This window comes from Aplysia californica, unplaced genomic scaffold (assembly GCF_000002075.1).
Source record: "Aplysia californica isolate F4 #8 unplaced genomic scaffold, AplCal3.0 scaffold00942, whole genome shotgun sequence".
Classification (NCBI taxonomy): Eukaryota; Metazoa; Mollusca; class Gastropoda; order Aplysiida; family Aplysiidae; genus Aplysia; species Aplysia californica.
In genome coordinates, this window is record NW_004798212.1 from 110,756 (window position 1) to 126,027 (window position 15,272).

Below are 15,272 nucleotides of genomic sequence, written 5' to 3' on the forward strand. Positions count from 1 at the left end.
GCTATACTTTACTATTACTGTAAAGACTGCGTGTTATCATAGTGTAGTGAAGACACCCACTAAACCCGATATCTTTGCGTAAAGTAAAATTTGTTGACCTGTTCTCCCCGCAGGCTGGGCCCGGCATGTTGGCTATGGGACTACCTCCGACGCAGCGGTCAGGGTGGCTACTTCCTGCCTCTGAGCGGCGGCATCGACAGCTCCAGCACGGCCTGTGTCGTGGCCTCCATGTGTCACCTGATCTGCGACGCCGCGCAGGCCGGAAGTGAGCTGTTTTTTTTTTTTTTTTCTTTAACCTTTTTTTATTTGTAGGTACATTTTTCTTTTTATTTTGGGGGGCTTTTTTGTTTTATGGTTGTTTTGTTGTTGTTGTTTTAAAAAAAAATTATTAGTGTTGTTTTATTGATAAGGTTATGCTTTCATGAAGGTCCATGATTGCCCATGCCTGTAGGGGAGGCACCGGATGATGACGATGCTTTCATGATGTAATTAGAAGAAATAGATTTACTCCTTTTATTGTTCTGAATCCACTGCTGAGGTTGATCATTCTCTGGGTTCTCACTCAATAGGAATCAAGAGTCGCTATGCTCAATTAAAAAGTATAAAAAGGCAGGGCTAATATTTTGTTTCTTCTTTCATCATTTTTATTGGCTTTTAGAAAGATATATTCTAGAAACCAGTTTCATGGTAATAATGTAGCACTATCTATAGTCTCTTTGTTCCTCCTCTCCACGCCTTGGGGCTAATTAATGAGATGACAGGAATCTGCAAACTGCACCCACTGCTGTATCTTATCGATAGTCCTTTTAGTTTGCTAAGTCATATTTTTTTTTCTTGATAGCTTTAGGGAATGTCTTTGTTTAACAATTTTCCTTAACACTGTTTTTTAAAAAGTAATTGAAGATGTTTTACGGCTTCTTCAACACAATTTGGATAATTTGGGAGGGGGGAATCTTTCACCCTGCCTGTCAGGACAAACTCATGCTGAGAGGGATAATATAATGTTCCAGCAGACGGACCAGGTACTTGATTAAAACTCCTGACACTGGAATCAAACTCGTGTTTCTTCATTGAAAGACATAGAGACAAACTTTTCCTCCTCAAATGCCAATTCCATAAACCTGTTATTATACTTTTATGTGAAAATACGCTGGAAGAGGAAAATGCCAAAATATTGCAACTTCAGTGCTTTCTTGTCGTATCTCCATTTCTTTAACATTGAAAATGTGACTTTTTCTTCAGCTCACTCATTGTTATGAACTGTTTTCACCATTATAAAAATGGAGATACGACAAGAAAGCACTGAGGTCACGATATAGTCTTACTACAGATGACAGATTTCTCTAAATGCATCTTGCATCGATTACCTCCCCAGATAAGACAATCATCTCGGACATCCAGCGTATCACGACGCAGGCGGACTACATTCCCAGCGACCCGCGTGAGTTGGCCAGTCGTCTGTTCATGACGTGCTACATGGGCTCGGCAAACAGCTCGGCAGACACGAGGAACTGCGCTGCGGAACTGGCCGATCAGATCGGCAGGTGGGTCATGTCATGAGCTAGTGGTGGGTGGGTGTTGTGATTAGTGGTGTAGGGTTGGGGTTAGTCTCACTAATTGTTAGCGTCACTAATTGTGAGTGTCAGTAATGGTTGTATCACTAATTGTGAGTGTCATGGGATTATGGTTATGATTTAGTTCTAGATGTTTTATGCATTTATTCGCGAGTGGTCGGTCGGTGCTGTGGTTTGGTTTGCGCTTTCTTTCCTTTCAAACATCTATCATCCTTATTTCCTCTCCTTCTTTTTTGTGTTTGTTATTTTTTTGTAATACCTCCAATCTTTGGGACTTATATGAAACTTATTGTTCTGCAAGTGCCGTAAAACTCTATCTAAGGCTAAGCTAAAACACATTTTTAAGGTGTTTTTATACATGTATTTGTTCTTTTCGTCTGTAATAGTTTATTTCTTGTTCCCAGCTACCACCTGGGGATTGTCATCGACATTGCAGTGGAAGCTCTGCTCAAGATTTTCTCTGCAACGTTCAACGTTGTCCCCAAGTTCAAAGCTCACGGGGGAAGCCTGAGAGAGAACCTAGCCATGCAGAATGTACAAGTAAGTACCTGGTGCATGTGATAATAATGAATGATAGTAGATAGCATTTATGCAATTCTCTATCCTCCAGTTCGGAAACAACTTATTAACAATGAATAGCATAGCAATTTTTATTACCCCAGCAGACCCGAGAATACTCACAAACATTCAGAAATGTTCTCAGTTTCCCAGGATGCATGTAGTGCAAGGTACCATTAAAGAGCTTAAACGCTAACAGACTGACAATCTGTGGATGGCCAGGTACCCATCTCTAAAACCATAGCACAAAATGTAGCATATGTCTTCAATAAATTCCACAAAATAATTAGAGGGAGTTCAAGGTCTTGGACGGGGAAGAATCGGAGCCAAATTGTTATCTTTGAGACAAAGAAAGGTTAGATTTTAGATCAGGGCGTTTAACTCGCACCATACCCCACAGCCAAAATGTTTACTTTCCATGTATTTGATGTATGTTTTGATGCTGCTTTTTTACATTGTTATTTTGATGTGCGTTTTGATGTTGCTATATATATTTTATATCGTTTTTGATGTTGTTAGTTTTGATGTCGTTTTTTTAAAATGTTGCTATTTTGATGTCTGTTTTGATGTCGTTGTTTTTCAGGCCCGAGTGAGGATGGTCCTGTCCTATTTGTTTGCCCAGCTCAGCCTGTGGGCTCGTGGGAAGTCTGGAGGTCTCCTGGTGCTTGGCTCTGCCAATGTTGATGAAAGGTAAAAAAAAAAATGAATCCGAAGAACATTTCAATTTCAAACCCATGAAGACAAGAATGTCTTATGGCTCATTACCTTTTGTTTTGAGAAAATCACAATTGAAAGTTTTGGCTTCTTATTATCAGTAAAATAATTACTATTTTGAATTCAGTGTAGTATGTAAATTCATATTGCAGTTTTATAATTTGTTATATATTTTTAACAATTGTTGTCTTTTTTGGCACTAGATGCAATTTTTTGCCTGTAAGGAATGATTTAGTGGTAAGTGTTTTATTTTCTAGTAATAGGGTTATACGGGGTGCCCACTACGGCAAGGATCGGCCGATCGCCTCAAAAACAATCATGTTTGTTTTTAGTTTCAGGCGATCGAGTCGGGCGATCGGCCTGATCCAGCTGTAGTGGGCATCCCGTATTAGCTAGATGTCACAATTGTACCATCCTTTTTTAAACAGTCAATGATGATTTTGTCACTTGAGGTCAGTCACTGGGAATGTGCAGAACTGTCTGAGCATTTCACAGGAGTTTCAGAAACACACAAAAAGAAAAAAAAAAAGCATAGAATCTAATGAAAAAAATTATTTTGTGGGGATGTGGAAACCAGCCCTGTTAATCTGGAAGCAGACCTGAGTGGGTGGCTGGCAGGTGCTCTGGTGTGGTTTGCTTTGTCCCTCCTATCAATCATCTGTCATCCTTGTCTCTCTCTCTTTTTTTGTTGTTGTTGTTGTTGTATGTTGTTACTCTCAAGTAACACCTCTTGTCTTCTGCACTTGTAGGACCTAATTGTGTTGCAAGTGCTGTAAAACTCTTACTCAAATTCAGACCCCACTCACACACCTGAGGGTGGTCTGGTCGCTGTCTGACTGAGATAAGAATAAACTTTGTTCTTCTTTTATACAAATCCTTCATTTTTCTGAATAAAGGGTATCTTTTTACCAAACTTTAAGAAAAAAAAATAATGCTGTTGATTATTTCATGGCATGTATAATAATGTGCTTTAGTGTTTGTTTGTGGCCTATAACCTGGTGCGGGGGGCTCTCGTGGCCTAGAGGTTAAGGTGTTGGCCTCTCATTCAAAGGTCCCGGGTTCGAATCCGGGTAGGGACCGAAAAATTTTCTTCTCTAAAATTGTCTCCTTTCACCTCCTTTCCTGCTCTCTAGCAATGTTCTGTTGTCTGCTTTCGATTCCACTTTCTGCCCCCATCCCCCTCACCTCCTTTGCCCCCTCCTCTGGGCTCCTGACTCTTTTTGCAGCCTTTCTACTGCTACTCCTTGGCTCCTCCTAACTGCTGTCTTTCTGCCACACCCCTGATCTTCTGGTAGGAAATATCTACACCTAGCCTTCTCGGACAAGGGCGAAAAATCTCGGAGGGCCCGTGTGCAAGTTGCGCACGTTAAAGATCCCTTAGTGGTCTAAAATCGATAGGAGTAGGCTTCGGCCGCCACCCGGGCAAAGTTCAAAATTTCCTACCAACTGAAAATATTAGATGTGTCCCGCGCGCTCATATGACCTTATGCAGTTGCGAGCGCAGTAAAAACACTTACCAAAACAAAAAAATACCCTGGTGCAGGTTGAGAAAGGCAATGATGATAATAATGTGCTTTACACATCCCATGCACTGAGACCTATATCTTATACCCTATGGTTTCCATCCGCAGCCTGCGAGGTTATATGACCAAGTACGACTGTTCCAGCGCAGACGTCAATCCCATCGGGGGCATCTCGAAGACAGACCTGCGTCGCTTTATACAGCACTGCTCGCAGAAGTACAGATACCAAGCTCTCGATAAGTAAGATCAACATTGTTGTCCCTGAGCTAATTTGTTCTTAGCTAAAGATTTGTTCTTGGAACAAAGATTTGTTCTTGGCTAAAGATTTGTTCTTGAGCCAAAAATTTGTTCTTGGCTAAAGATTTGTTCTTGGGACAAAAATTTGTTCTTGGGCTAAAGATTTGTTCTTGGGACAAAAATTTGTTTTTGGGCTAAAGATTTGTTCTTGGGACAAAAATTTGTTCTTGGGCTAAAGATTTCTTCTTGGGCTACAGATTTCTTCTTGGGCTAAAGATTTCTTCTTGGCTAAAGATGTGTTCTTGAGACAAAAATTTGTTCTTGGAGCATAAGATTTGTTCTTGGGCTAAAGATTTGTTCTTTGCTAAAGATGTGTTCTTGAGCTATAAATTTGTTCTTGGGCTAAAGATTTGTTCTTGGCTAAAGATGTGTTCTTGAGCTATAAATTTGTCCTTGGGCTAAAGATTTGTTCTTGGCTAAAGATGTGTTCTTGAGCTATAAATTTGTCCTTGGGCTAAAGATTTGTTCTTGGCTAAAGATGTGTTCTTGAGCTATAAATTTGTTCTTGGGCTAATTTGTTCAATAAGTTGCATTCACATTTATCAGCATCTGAGGTGTAAGGGTTAGGCTCTTTGTTGTTGCACACAGAAGACATTAGTTCAATTCTCATGTGTGCTGGGATGTTACTTCCCACTCAGCATGGGGCAGTCCTTACAGGTAGGGTCTAAGCAGCCTGCTTCCTACACAATTTTGATTATGTTAATGTGGCTGTATGACATTACAATTACTATGATTTTTTTGATTGGTCAGTTCTACTTGATTATAATATGATCAGATCAGATATGATCACATCAGGAAGAGAATATACTAGTTGTGATTAGTGTTTCAAATATAGAATGACTGGTGGGTTGGGTAGACTGGTCTATTTACAAGAACCCAAGCCTTTGAAACACCTTTTAAAAATGAAAACTTTCCTTGTTGCTACTTTTTAACCCTTTCGTTCATGCTTCATTTCAGGCCTGAGGCCCCAGAATATTTAACTACGTTTTAACTTGTGCGTTGTTATTTTTTAAAAGAATCTATGGAACAAAAACACCCTTATCCCTGATTACTGGACTACTTGTTACCCTAGTGTTCTTGATTTGTGTCAGAATCTACATCACAAAGGCTCCCCTTACCCATGACTGCTGACTATATTTTTACCTTTGTGTTTTTTATTTTGTGTCAGAATCTACTAACCAAATGCTCCCCTTACCTATTACTACTGTACAATTTTTTAACCCTTTTGTTCTTTTTTTTTGGTGTCAGAATCTACAAAACAATTGCTCCTCTTACCCCTGACTACCTGTACTACTTTTTAACCCTTTTGTTCTTGTTTTGCGTCAGAATCTACAATGCTCCCCCGACCGCTGAGCTGGAGCCTCTAGAGGAGGGGAGGATAGCACAGACAGATGAGGTAAACAGGCACAAACAAAAATTGTAATTGTTAATGGGAAAAGATAATTTATTTAACTTACGTTTTTTCAAATCGCCTTATCCGAAATAAGTGATTGGCAGTCAATGCTAAGAGAAGATGTGAGTGGAATAAGTATACATGTATCCATGGCCTAGGTAGTAACAATGTATGTCCATTGAAGGATTTTCGATGGTAAAATAGTATGATCTGGTATTCTGAAGGAGAGACATACTGTTCCTAGGACACCTGAATTGGCACAAAGGCCTTGCACTTCTTGCTCTCATTCCAAAAATAGAAGGTAAAAGGAGCAGCGGTAGATCAAGAATAACTCACTTAGAAGATATAAAGAGATGGGTGACAGGAAAAGGCAAGGATACTATGTTGTTTTTTGTTTGTTTTTTAAAATAGAGCATCCAATGTTTGAAGATGTCTGTTTCACTTGAAGGCTTAGATGAGTAACTGTGAAGTCTCTTTGGCTTTCTTTTGGAAGGAATATAATGAAATGGTGAACTGTTGTGTTAACTTTGACTTTTTTTTGGCTTTCAAAATGAAAATTATTTTTGGAACTATACACTTTGACCTTCCTTTCATACTTTGACCTTCCATGGAAAGGTAAATTATTGTTTGAACTTTTACACTTTGACCTTCCATGGAAAGGTAAATTATTGTTTGAACTTTTACACTTTGACCTTCCATGGAAAGGTAAATTATTGTTTGAACTTTTACACTTTGACCTTCCATGGAAAGGTAAATTACACTTTGACCTTCCATGGAAAGGTAAATTACTGTTTGATTTTTTTCACTTTGACCTTCCATCTAAAGGAATTTCTGGCTTCTCTCCAACAGGAAGACATGGGCATGACGTACGACGAACTCTCCGTGTACGGGAAACTTAGGAAGCAAAACTTCTGTGGTCCGTACAGCATGTTCTGTAAACTGCTCCACATCAGCAGCGACGAGTGCCCGCCTGATCAGGTATGTCCAGCTGTTGGTGAAGACGGGTGGTTTGAGGGTGCCACTGGTAGTATGTCCTAATTCTTTTCTACCTGTCTTATATTTCTTTCTGTTTGACTGTGTTGCTTTTTTCCGAGCACTAAATGACCGTTGTTGTTTAGATGTGCTTCTCTTTGCTCAAACAAACAGCAAACAGATAAACCATTGCTGAGGCACAAAATTTCCAATGAAGTAAATAATTTTTGAACATTACATTTTATCTCTCAAGTCCAAGTTAATTTCTGACTAAAATATTGACATTTCTTTTATCCCAAGTTATTATGTTCCAGCTCTCTTGACAACAGCCAGATTTTTTAACATGTTTTTTTTCCCCTCCTACAGATTGCAGACAAAGTGAAACATTTCTTCCGCTGCTACGCTGTCAACCGCCACAAGATGACAGTGCTGACGCCGTCCTACCACTGCGAGTCGTACAGCCCCGACGACAACCGCTACGACCAGCGGCAGTTCCTCTACAACGCCAAATGGCACTGGCAGTTTGCTCGAATCGACGCAGAGGTAAAAAGAAGCTCTTCTTTTCCTTTTGTTTTGGTGAAGATTACGAAAATTAGTGCTAATTACTGTACTGTATTCAGTAGGTCTTTCATCTTGCAAAAAGAAGATTGGAGAATGACTCTCACATGGGGAAGATGTTGGACAAAGTATTCTGTTTTCTTGTTGGTATTTTGTTGTCTCCTATGCAGCTTACATTAGTCCCTTCAGGCTGGGTCAAGGCAGCTGGCTGTTTAAAAAGATAGAAAGTTTGTTTGTGAGATGTATGAAACATTGACAGTAAATGTGCAGACTGCATCGCAACCGATCTGTGTGTTCCTCTTCTTTTTCTTCTCCTCGATCAGGTTCCCAGGGTACATGGTTCAATCATCTGATAGCGTTCTAAGCCAATTTTAATCCTCTTGTTGGTCTTCCGTTTCAATCGGTGTCTGTGGTGTAACGGTTAGGTTCTTTAACCTCACATACTGGAAATATGAGTTTTGATTCACAAATGCAGTTTTGTATTGAGTATTTCATTCAGTCTTCTGGGATGCTCTTCCATATCTCTCTCTGCTGGGATTGGGGCTGACAGGTAGGGCTTATGCAGGCCACCTTCTCAATTATTTAACAGGCGGTTGGCGGGTGCTCTGGTGTGGTTTACTCCTTCTTTCCTATTAAACATCTTTCATCCTGATCTCTCCTCCTTCTTTTTTGTGTTTGTTACTCTCTTGTAACACCTCTAATCTTCGGCACTTTTATGACCTTATTGTGCTGCAAGTGCCGTAACACTTTTACTAAAACTAAAACTCAATTATTTAAATTGTGTTGATCGGGGTGTAAAAGACTTCAATGACAACTGAAATGTTTCTTCCATCTCCACCTGTTGTTGACCAGGTCCAGAAGGCCAACGGTTCAATCCTCCAGCTGAAGGCTAACGCTGTGGTTCCCAAGACGGAGTTCAACGGCAACAGCTCACAGAGCGCGACCTCCCCACAGCTGGGCAGCCTTAACTTGAGTCGGCAGAACTCGTCGGGTCCTCCGGGGGGCGTTCAGGTCCAGATGTCGTCTGCCGGCTCTCCAATGGTCAGGAACAGTAACTCTCCCAGGCTGGTGCGGGTACGTTACTGCAGTGTTCATTTTGGTGGGAGGTTGGCGGGTGCTCTGGTATGGTTTGCTCCTGCTTTTCTATCAAACATCTATCGTCCTGATCTCTCCTCCTCCTTTTCTATGTTTGTTACACTCTTGCAAAACCTCTAAACTTCTGCACTTATATGACCTGTATTGCAAGTGCCACAAAACTCTTACTAAAGCTAAAGTCTGTCTATCTGTCCGCAGGCCGGAGTGAAAGAAGAAACTGGCGTGTCTCACGTGGTGATGTCGAGTCAGCCGAGCGGGCCTCCTCAGACGGCCCAGTACTCCGTCGTGGTGCGAGACCCCCAGAAGAGGCTGACGGTGGAGAGCCCTGAAGTGCTCGACGTGGACCCCGCCGACAAACGACCGCGCTACCAGCTGCGTGAGATGGTGAAAGTGGAGTCGGAGGCAAGCGGCCGCTAGCGTGGGGGCCTTCGGAGGCTATTGTGCGCTAAAATAGGGTAGACAGAGGCAATTGTGTGCTAAAGTGGATTTAGAGACAATCGTGTGTAAAAGTGGGGTAGATGGAGGCAATTGCGTGCGCTAAAGTGGGGTCAGAGGCAATTGTGCACTAAAATGGATTAGGAGGCAATTGCACGTTAAAGTGGGGTCGTCGGAGTCCATCGCACTCTTAAGTAGGGTTTGATGCAATTGCGCACTAAAGTGGGGTCGGAGAAAATTGTGCGCCAAAGTGGGGTTGGAGGCAATCGCACAGTAAAATGGGTTCAGAGGCAGTTGCGCACTATAGCGGTGTCGGAGGAGGAAGTCATGCTCTAAAGTGGGGTCGGAGGAGGAAATCACGCTCTAAAGTGGGGTGGATCATGCAAATCAAATGGATTCAGAGGCAATCACCCCCTAAAGTCGGGTCGTCGGAGACAATCCCGCACTAACGTACTCCTGGTTGTTATCTGACATAGGGACACTTTGAAATAGGGCTAGGTGCTCCGGGTAAAGAATTGGCACGTAGTCTCAGATTGGAGCTACATTAAAAAATTCAGGGGGGGCCAACTGTCCCTGAATTTCCTGGGACTGTCCAGGTTTTGGCAATTGGAAATTTGAGAGGATACTACTACTTCTTACATCACCGTGCGCCAAAACCAGTTCCCACCCGATGTAATTTTATTCGTTGTTGTGTAATTTGGTGTCTTAACATTGAGTGCCTGTGGTTAGATTTGGAAAAAGTTGGTAAGCCTGGATTGTAGAACATAAGGTATTGGCAAACTGGCTTTAGGTATAATATATGAATGATTTGATTCGCTTTGTGTGATAATAATATCCTGCCTTAGATATCAATGTTGTAGAGGGGGGGGGGGGGGGGCTTAATGCAACTGACTCTACTCTAGGATATGAATGAGATTTAACACATTTTTTTACAGTCAATTTGCCAGTATGTGTGGTATGAATTCTCTTCAAGTTTTGCTTCTAAATATTTTGTTTCTCGCAGTACATGAATCCTCAAATATTTAGATGTTTTTATTGGAGTTTAGACGCACACAAAAAAAAGTTGAAAAGAATGAAATGATGAAATTGTTTTTTTGAAATTTTGTTGTCAAATCTGAGGTATTTATTGTATGAACTTTAATGTATGGTAGTGCTGTGTTGGGTAATAGTTAATTTCGACCCTTCCCCCCGTTCTTGAAAGCGTCTTTGGGCATGACGTCTTGGCGATCTAAACGTGGCCCCTCGTAGAGTGGAGACCGGGCCTGATGTTGGCACCAGGTCAAATAAGTTCAGAAGGGCCAAAGTTTACTTTTATCCTGTTTAGCACATAAAAGAGTGGGATTTTTTTGTAGATTTGAAATTATTCAAAGATTTTTTCCTTATTGGTATGAAATCTGCTTCTGTTACTGTGTGCTGTCTATATGATCCAAAATGTTTGTGTTTAAAAGACATTTTTATATGTGTACTCGTTTTTGAAAGTTTAATTTTGAGCAATTTTTTTTGGTACAATGTAGACACTAAAATATCATCAAAATTTTGCAACCGTGTTTAGTAGGAGATTGAGATTTTTTTAACGTCTCTATTTGCTTAAACAGATTAGTAGATGACAATTTTTTTTCCCAATTTGTTTGATACATGTTGTTTAGCTAACAATCATATAATGTGGTGTATGACGTTATGCACTCTGATGTTTTGTGATAGCTGATATCAAAGATTTGACTTTCTTAAAATGTTTATATTTTAGTTATTGACTCTATAGAGGTGTATTGATTTTGTACGTTAATTAGTTTTGCGATAAGATTTTACGAATAAATGGAAGAGCTTTGAGTGAAGAGTCAGAAAATGCTTCCATGAGGATGTTTGGTATCACAGAGCTATCTTTTTCTGTACAACACTTAATCAGTGTGGGTGGTTGGCGGGTGCTCTGGTATGGATTGCTCTTTCTTTCCTATAAAGAATCTATCGTCTCTATCTCCCCTCCTTCTTTTTTTGTGTTTGTTACTCTCTTGTAATACCTCTAATCTTTGGCACTTATATGACCTTGTTATGTTGCAAGTGCCGTAAAACTCTTACTAAAACTAAAAGATAATAAAAAGACAATTTACTAAAACTAAAAGATAATAAAAAGACAATTTTTGCATTCTTTTAGGCAGCATGACATTGCTACTGCTAGGTGTCACACTTTTACAATAGTGTGGGTCTGAAGTGTGGTATGGGTTGTAGGCCTACTGCTTGGAGAAAAAAGTATTTAGTGCAAATGATCAGGTCAACATTATTTTATTATTTATTCTTCACGCCTATTGCGAAACAGTGTTACTATACAATTCCTAATTTGTTTTGTTTTAGTAGAGGTTTTACGGCACTCGCAAGTGCAAAAGGTCACATGAGCGCCAGATTCCCAATTTAAATTTGCCATTCTCGTTTAAGTAAACAACAACCCCCCAATATGCCACACGCGGACGAAGGAAGTATACAGGGTATTTTCCTTAAAACGAGAGGCTCTTATTATGTCCCGCAGTGACCAGTCATTACTGGCAAAAATCAGGACCGGTCATTTCTCTGGGCTTCGGGCCTACAAAAATAGAATAGACAAAACATCGGACCCAATATGTCCATTGTGCACAGAGGAGCCCCAAGATTTGGAGCACTGGCTGCAGAGATGCCCCGCCACGGAGGCCCGGCGGTGGCATCTCTTCGGGGGGGATTCAGGGAGGTTGGACTGCCTCACCCACTACTCAAGGGAGGCGGTGGCCCTGGCGAAGAGCACACTCTTCGGGGCTCCGAACATTTCGCGGATAGGCTACCACACACACACACACACAACAACAACAACCCTTGACGCTCATCATATGACGTTATGCAGTTGCGAGCGCTGCAAAACCCTCTACTATAATAACAACAACAAAAATAAACACCCCAAAGTCTCATGACTCTCATGCATTCCTGGCTGAAATAAAAGTTACTAGTATGAAGTTCTTTATTTTTTAGGAGTCTTATCGGAATTCTTTGTTCAATATTTCGAACAGAAAGCTGTTATTCTCACAGAAGATCACGTCTTTTGTTACTGTGTTGCATTTATCTTTTCTGACAAAAAAAAAGAAGACAAGGTAGAGCTGAGGAGAGTGTACCATTTGACAAGGTAAACCGTATTTTAAAAAACGTTTTAGTAAGAGTTTTACCGCACTTGCAACACAATGTCATATATAAATGATGATGATTAGAGGCGTTTAAACAAGAGACTAACAGCCACAAAAAAAAGAGGAGAGATCAGGATGACAGATGTTTGATAATAGGAAAGAAGGAGCAAACTACACCAGAGCACCCGCCAACCACTGGTGATGATAAACCTAGAGTTGGAAGGGAAGAGAGCTTTTCATTCAGCAATTGCAGTTTACTTGCAGGACAGTGTCGTCTCGGTTTTTTGTGCATGTATTATATTTTGTCTACAGTTTTGCCAGTGTTCTATTTTCCTAAAACCAAGCTTGTAGATCTACAACATTTGCTCACCATGCTGATGATGTATGCACGTATACGTATGTCTGATAGTCAGTAAATCAAATTTTGTTTTGAAAATTGAATGTTGCAAGGTGGCCTACTTGCTTTTCCACTATTTCTTGTCGTCATATATATATATATATATGCTTGTGATACGTTCCTTAAAGTTTGCCAAGATGAGACCAATTTTTATTTTGTGTTTCTAGTTTTGGAAATTTATATTAAAGCATTGTTCCTGCGTGTTTAGTTCATATTGTGTTGGAAGGGAAGTCATGCCTGTATCATCATACCTTTTTTATGTTGAAGATTTCTGTCTCTGTGCTTGTTTAAACAGACCAGTGGAGAAAGTTCAGTTTTCTTTATTTTACTAGTTTCATGGTAAAAGTTCAGTCATCATATATTGTTATTATTACTATTTTCAGACTTTTTTATGTTGCTGGAAGATATAAAAAAAGCCTGTGCTGTGGTGCTTAGATTAGTCAAAATATTGATGTGTCTTGATGGTTTGTTGTATAAATGAGTTTGTTATTGGAGATAGAAGGGGGGGGTATGTGTTATTGCAATTATGTACTTGGTCTTTAATGGGTAAGTTCAAGGTCAGACTCGAATCATTTCTACTTATTCTTCATGGAATAAATGTAGTTTAGCAAGCACATAGATAGCAAAATTGGTGAAACATGGAAATATTTTTGTGTTTTAATTTTTCCTATGTACATGTTTAAAGTACAGAGAATATAACATGCATGTACAAAAGAAAAAAATTCGGGACTTGAACATCTGCTCAGACTCAGTATGTTCCCATTTTACTATGTGCACATTCCACTCTATGTGCACGCTAGACAATTTTTGTTGTTGTTGTGTGGTATCCTGATAAGGGACCAGTTGCCTTCCTTTTAAAGGACCTAAATTATGTCGAGTAAGGTATCAAGACTTCTAAAAAGAAAAGAAAATTTGGGTGGTGGATAGGGAGGAAGATTGGAACGAATGTTAAAAATTTGATTTCAGCAGTGGAAAAAATCACCAGCCTCAAAAATGCATCCTGCCGCCCCCATATCACATGACGTCACAAGCAATCCACTCAGGTCCATTTAGGTACCGGTACTTTTTACACCAGAGACAAAAAACTAGTTCTTGTGGCGTTGTTCTTATCAGGAATCGTGAAAAACAAGAAAATTGTAAGCTTTGACTATATAGCATAAAACTGAATTTTGGTGAAGTTGAAAGGTGCATCTTTGGGAGGGTGTCAAAATCTAAAATTCTCAAAATTTGGATTTATTAAGTCAAGTGGATTGCTTACGACAGCAGTGAAAAGATTACTACACGTTCCTACACGTATTTGCTTTCACAATACCATACATTATATATATATATATGTACTTGTGTGTTGTCATGTTGAATTTCTTTCAGCTCTGTAAATAACTTTTGAGAAATTTGTACGGTACCGATGGTGTGAGTATAATTGCACTGTGGCCCAAATGTGATAAGATTTAGTTTTATACGACGAATCTGCACATGTGTTAAGAATATGACTATTGCTTGTGGGTCCTGTTTGCCTATATGATTGTACAGAAATAAATGAGACATAAAATGTCGACAAATCGTTATAGTCACAATGACTCAAGTGATGATATCTTCCCTCATTTCCTCTACAGGTGTCTTTTTTCCTGAAGTAGGTACATTGAAATATAAAATCAAGAGTGGGAAGTGGGGGAAAAAAAAATGCTGTAGATATTAAATTGCTCTTCTGCTTAACACTTTACTTTGCAGTCACACAGCCAGCAGTATAAAATACGCCATCTGGTCACCCAGCCAGGAGAGTGACGACAATGGACTTCTTGGACCTGATGCAGAACTGCGCCAGGTGACAGGGACGGATCATTTTCACCGTTGCATTATTGCGCCAAGTGACCGCAAAGTGTTAAAAAAGTAAAGAAAAAGATGTCCGACGGACATGGTGGCATGGCATCAGGCCAGACGAATTGACTTTACAGGCCGTGGTCCGGTGACCCCTGGCCATAATTAATTATGTTAGAGAAGGTTACACGCACATCTTTATCTATCTAATGCTGCTGATGCTAGATGCATTTCTTTCTACAAACAATCCACCTAGTGAGAATGATGGGAGGTCAAAGTTCAAGGTTGTGAATTGTTGAATAAAAAAATAGACCAAACTCCTGTCCTTCTTATCAAGTTTGGTTTATTCACAATGCTTGCCTTTGTCAGTAGTCACCAGTGTATGGTATTTCATTCATAAACAGACAAACACTGATTTATACTATGGTCATAAATACTAGTTTTTAGTAATTTATGATGTGGATGTAATCATAGAGAATGCAGGATGTCATGAAAAGATGGCAAACATGAAAGGATATCAGAGTGAGTTTGTGCTGATGGGACAATGGACCTGCAGACTACTGAGCAGCCTCGCTATAACGACATCGTCGGAACCAGAAAAAAAAAGTTGTTATATAGAGTTGTCCTTATAGAGAGGCAACCAAAATTATTACTAATGATATATAATATATAATAAGGAAAAAATCGGGACCTGGGCACCATGTCGCTATACAGAGGATGTAATATATATCGAAGGTCGTTATAGAGAGGCTGCACAGTATTTCATTGCTGTCATTCAACTTTGTAGTTTGTCAAAATCCCCCC

General features: G+C 40.0%; 1 protein-coding gene across 1 annotated transcript in view; it reads left to right on the forward strand.

The window, feature by feature from the left end:
• The window catches only part of LOC101850761 (glutamine-dependent NAD(+) synthetase), a gene marked incomplete in the record, with an annotated part of 22,587 nt that extends 11,630 nt beyond the window's left edge, over window positions 1-10,957 (forward strand). The window contains 10 exon segments of the mRNA XM_013089396.2: window positions 114-265; window positions 1,376-1,544; window positions 1,979-2,114; window positions 2,716-2,822; window positions 4,478-4,609; window positions 5,993-6,062; window positions 6,909-7,037; window positions 7,398-7,574; window positions 8,442-8,663; window positions 8,883-10,957. Of these exon segments, the coding sequence (XP_012944850.1) occupies window positions 114-265; window positions 1,376-1,544; window positions 1,979-2,114; window positions 2,716-2,822; window positions 4,478-4,609; window positions 5,993-6,062; window positions 6,909-7,037; window positions 7,398-7,574; window positions 8,442-8,663; window positions 8,883-9,101 (1,513 nt within the window).
• Window positions 10,958-15,272: the final 4,315 nt, after the last annotated feature.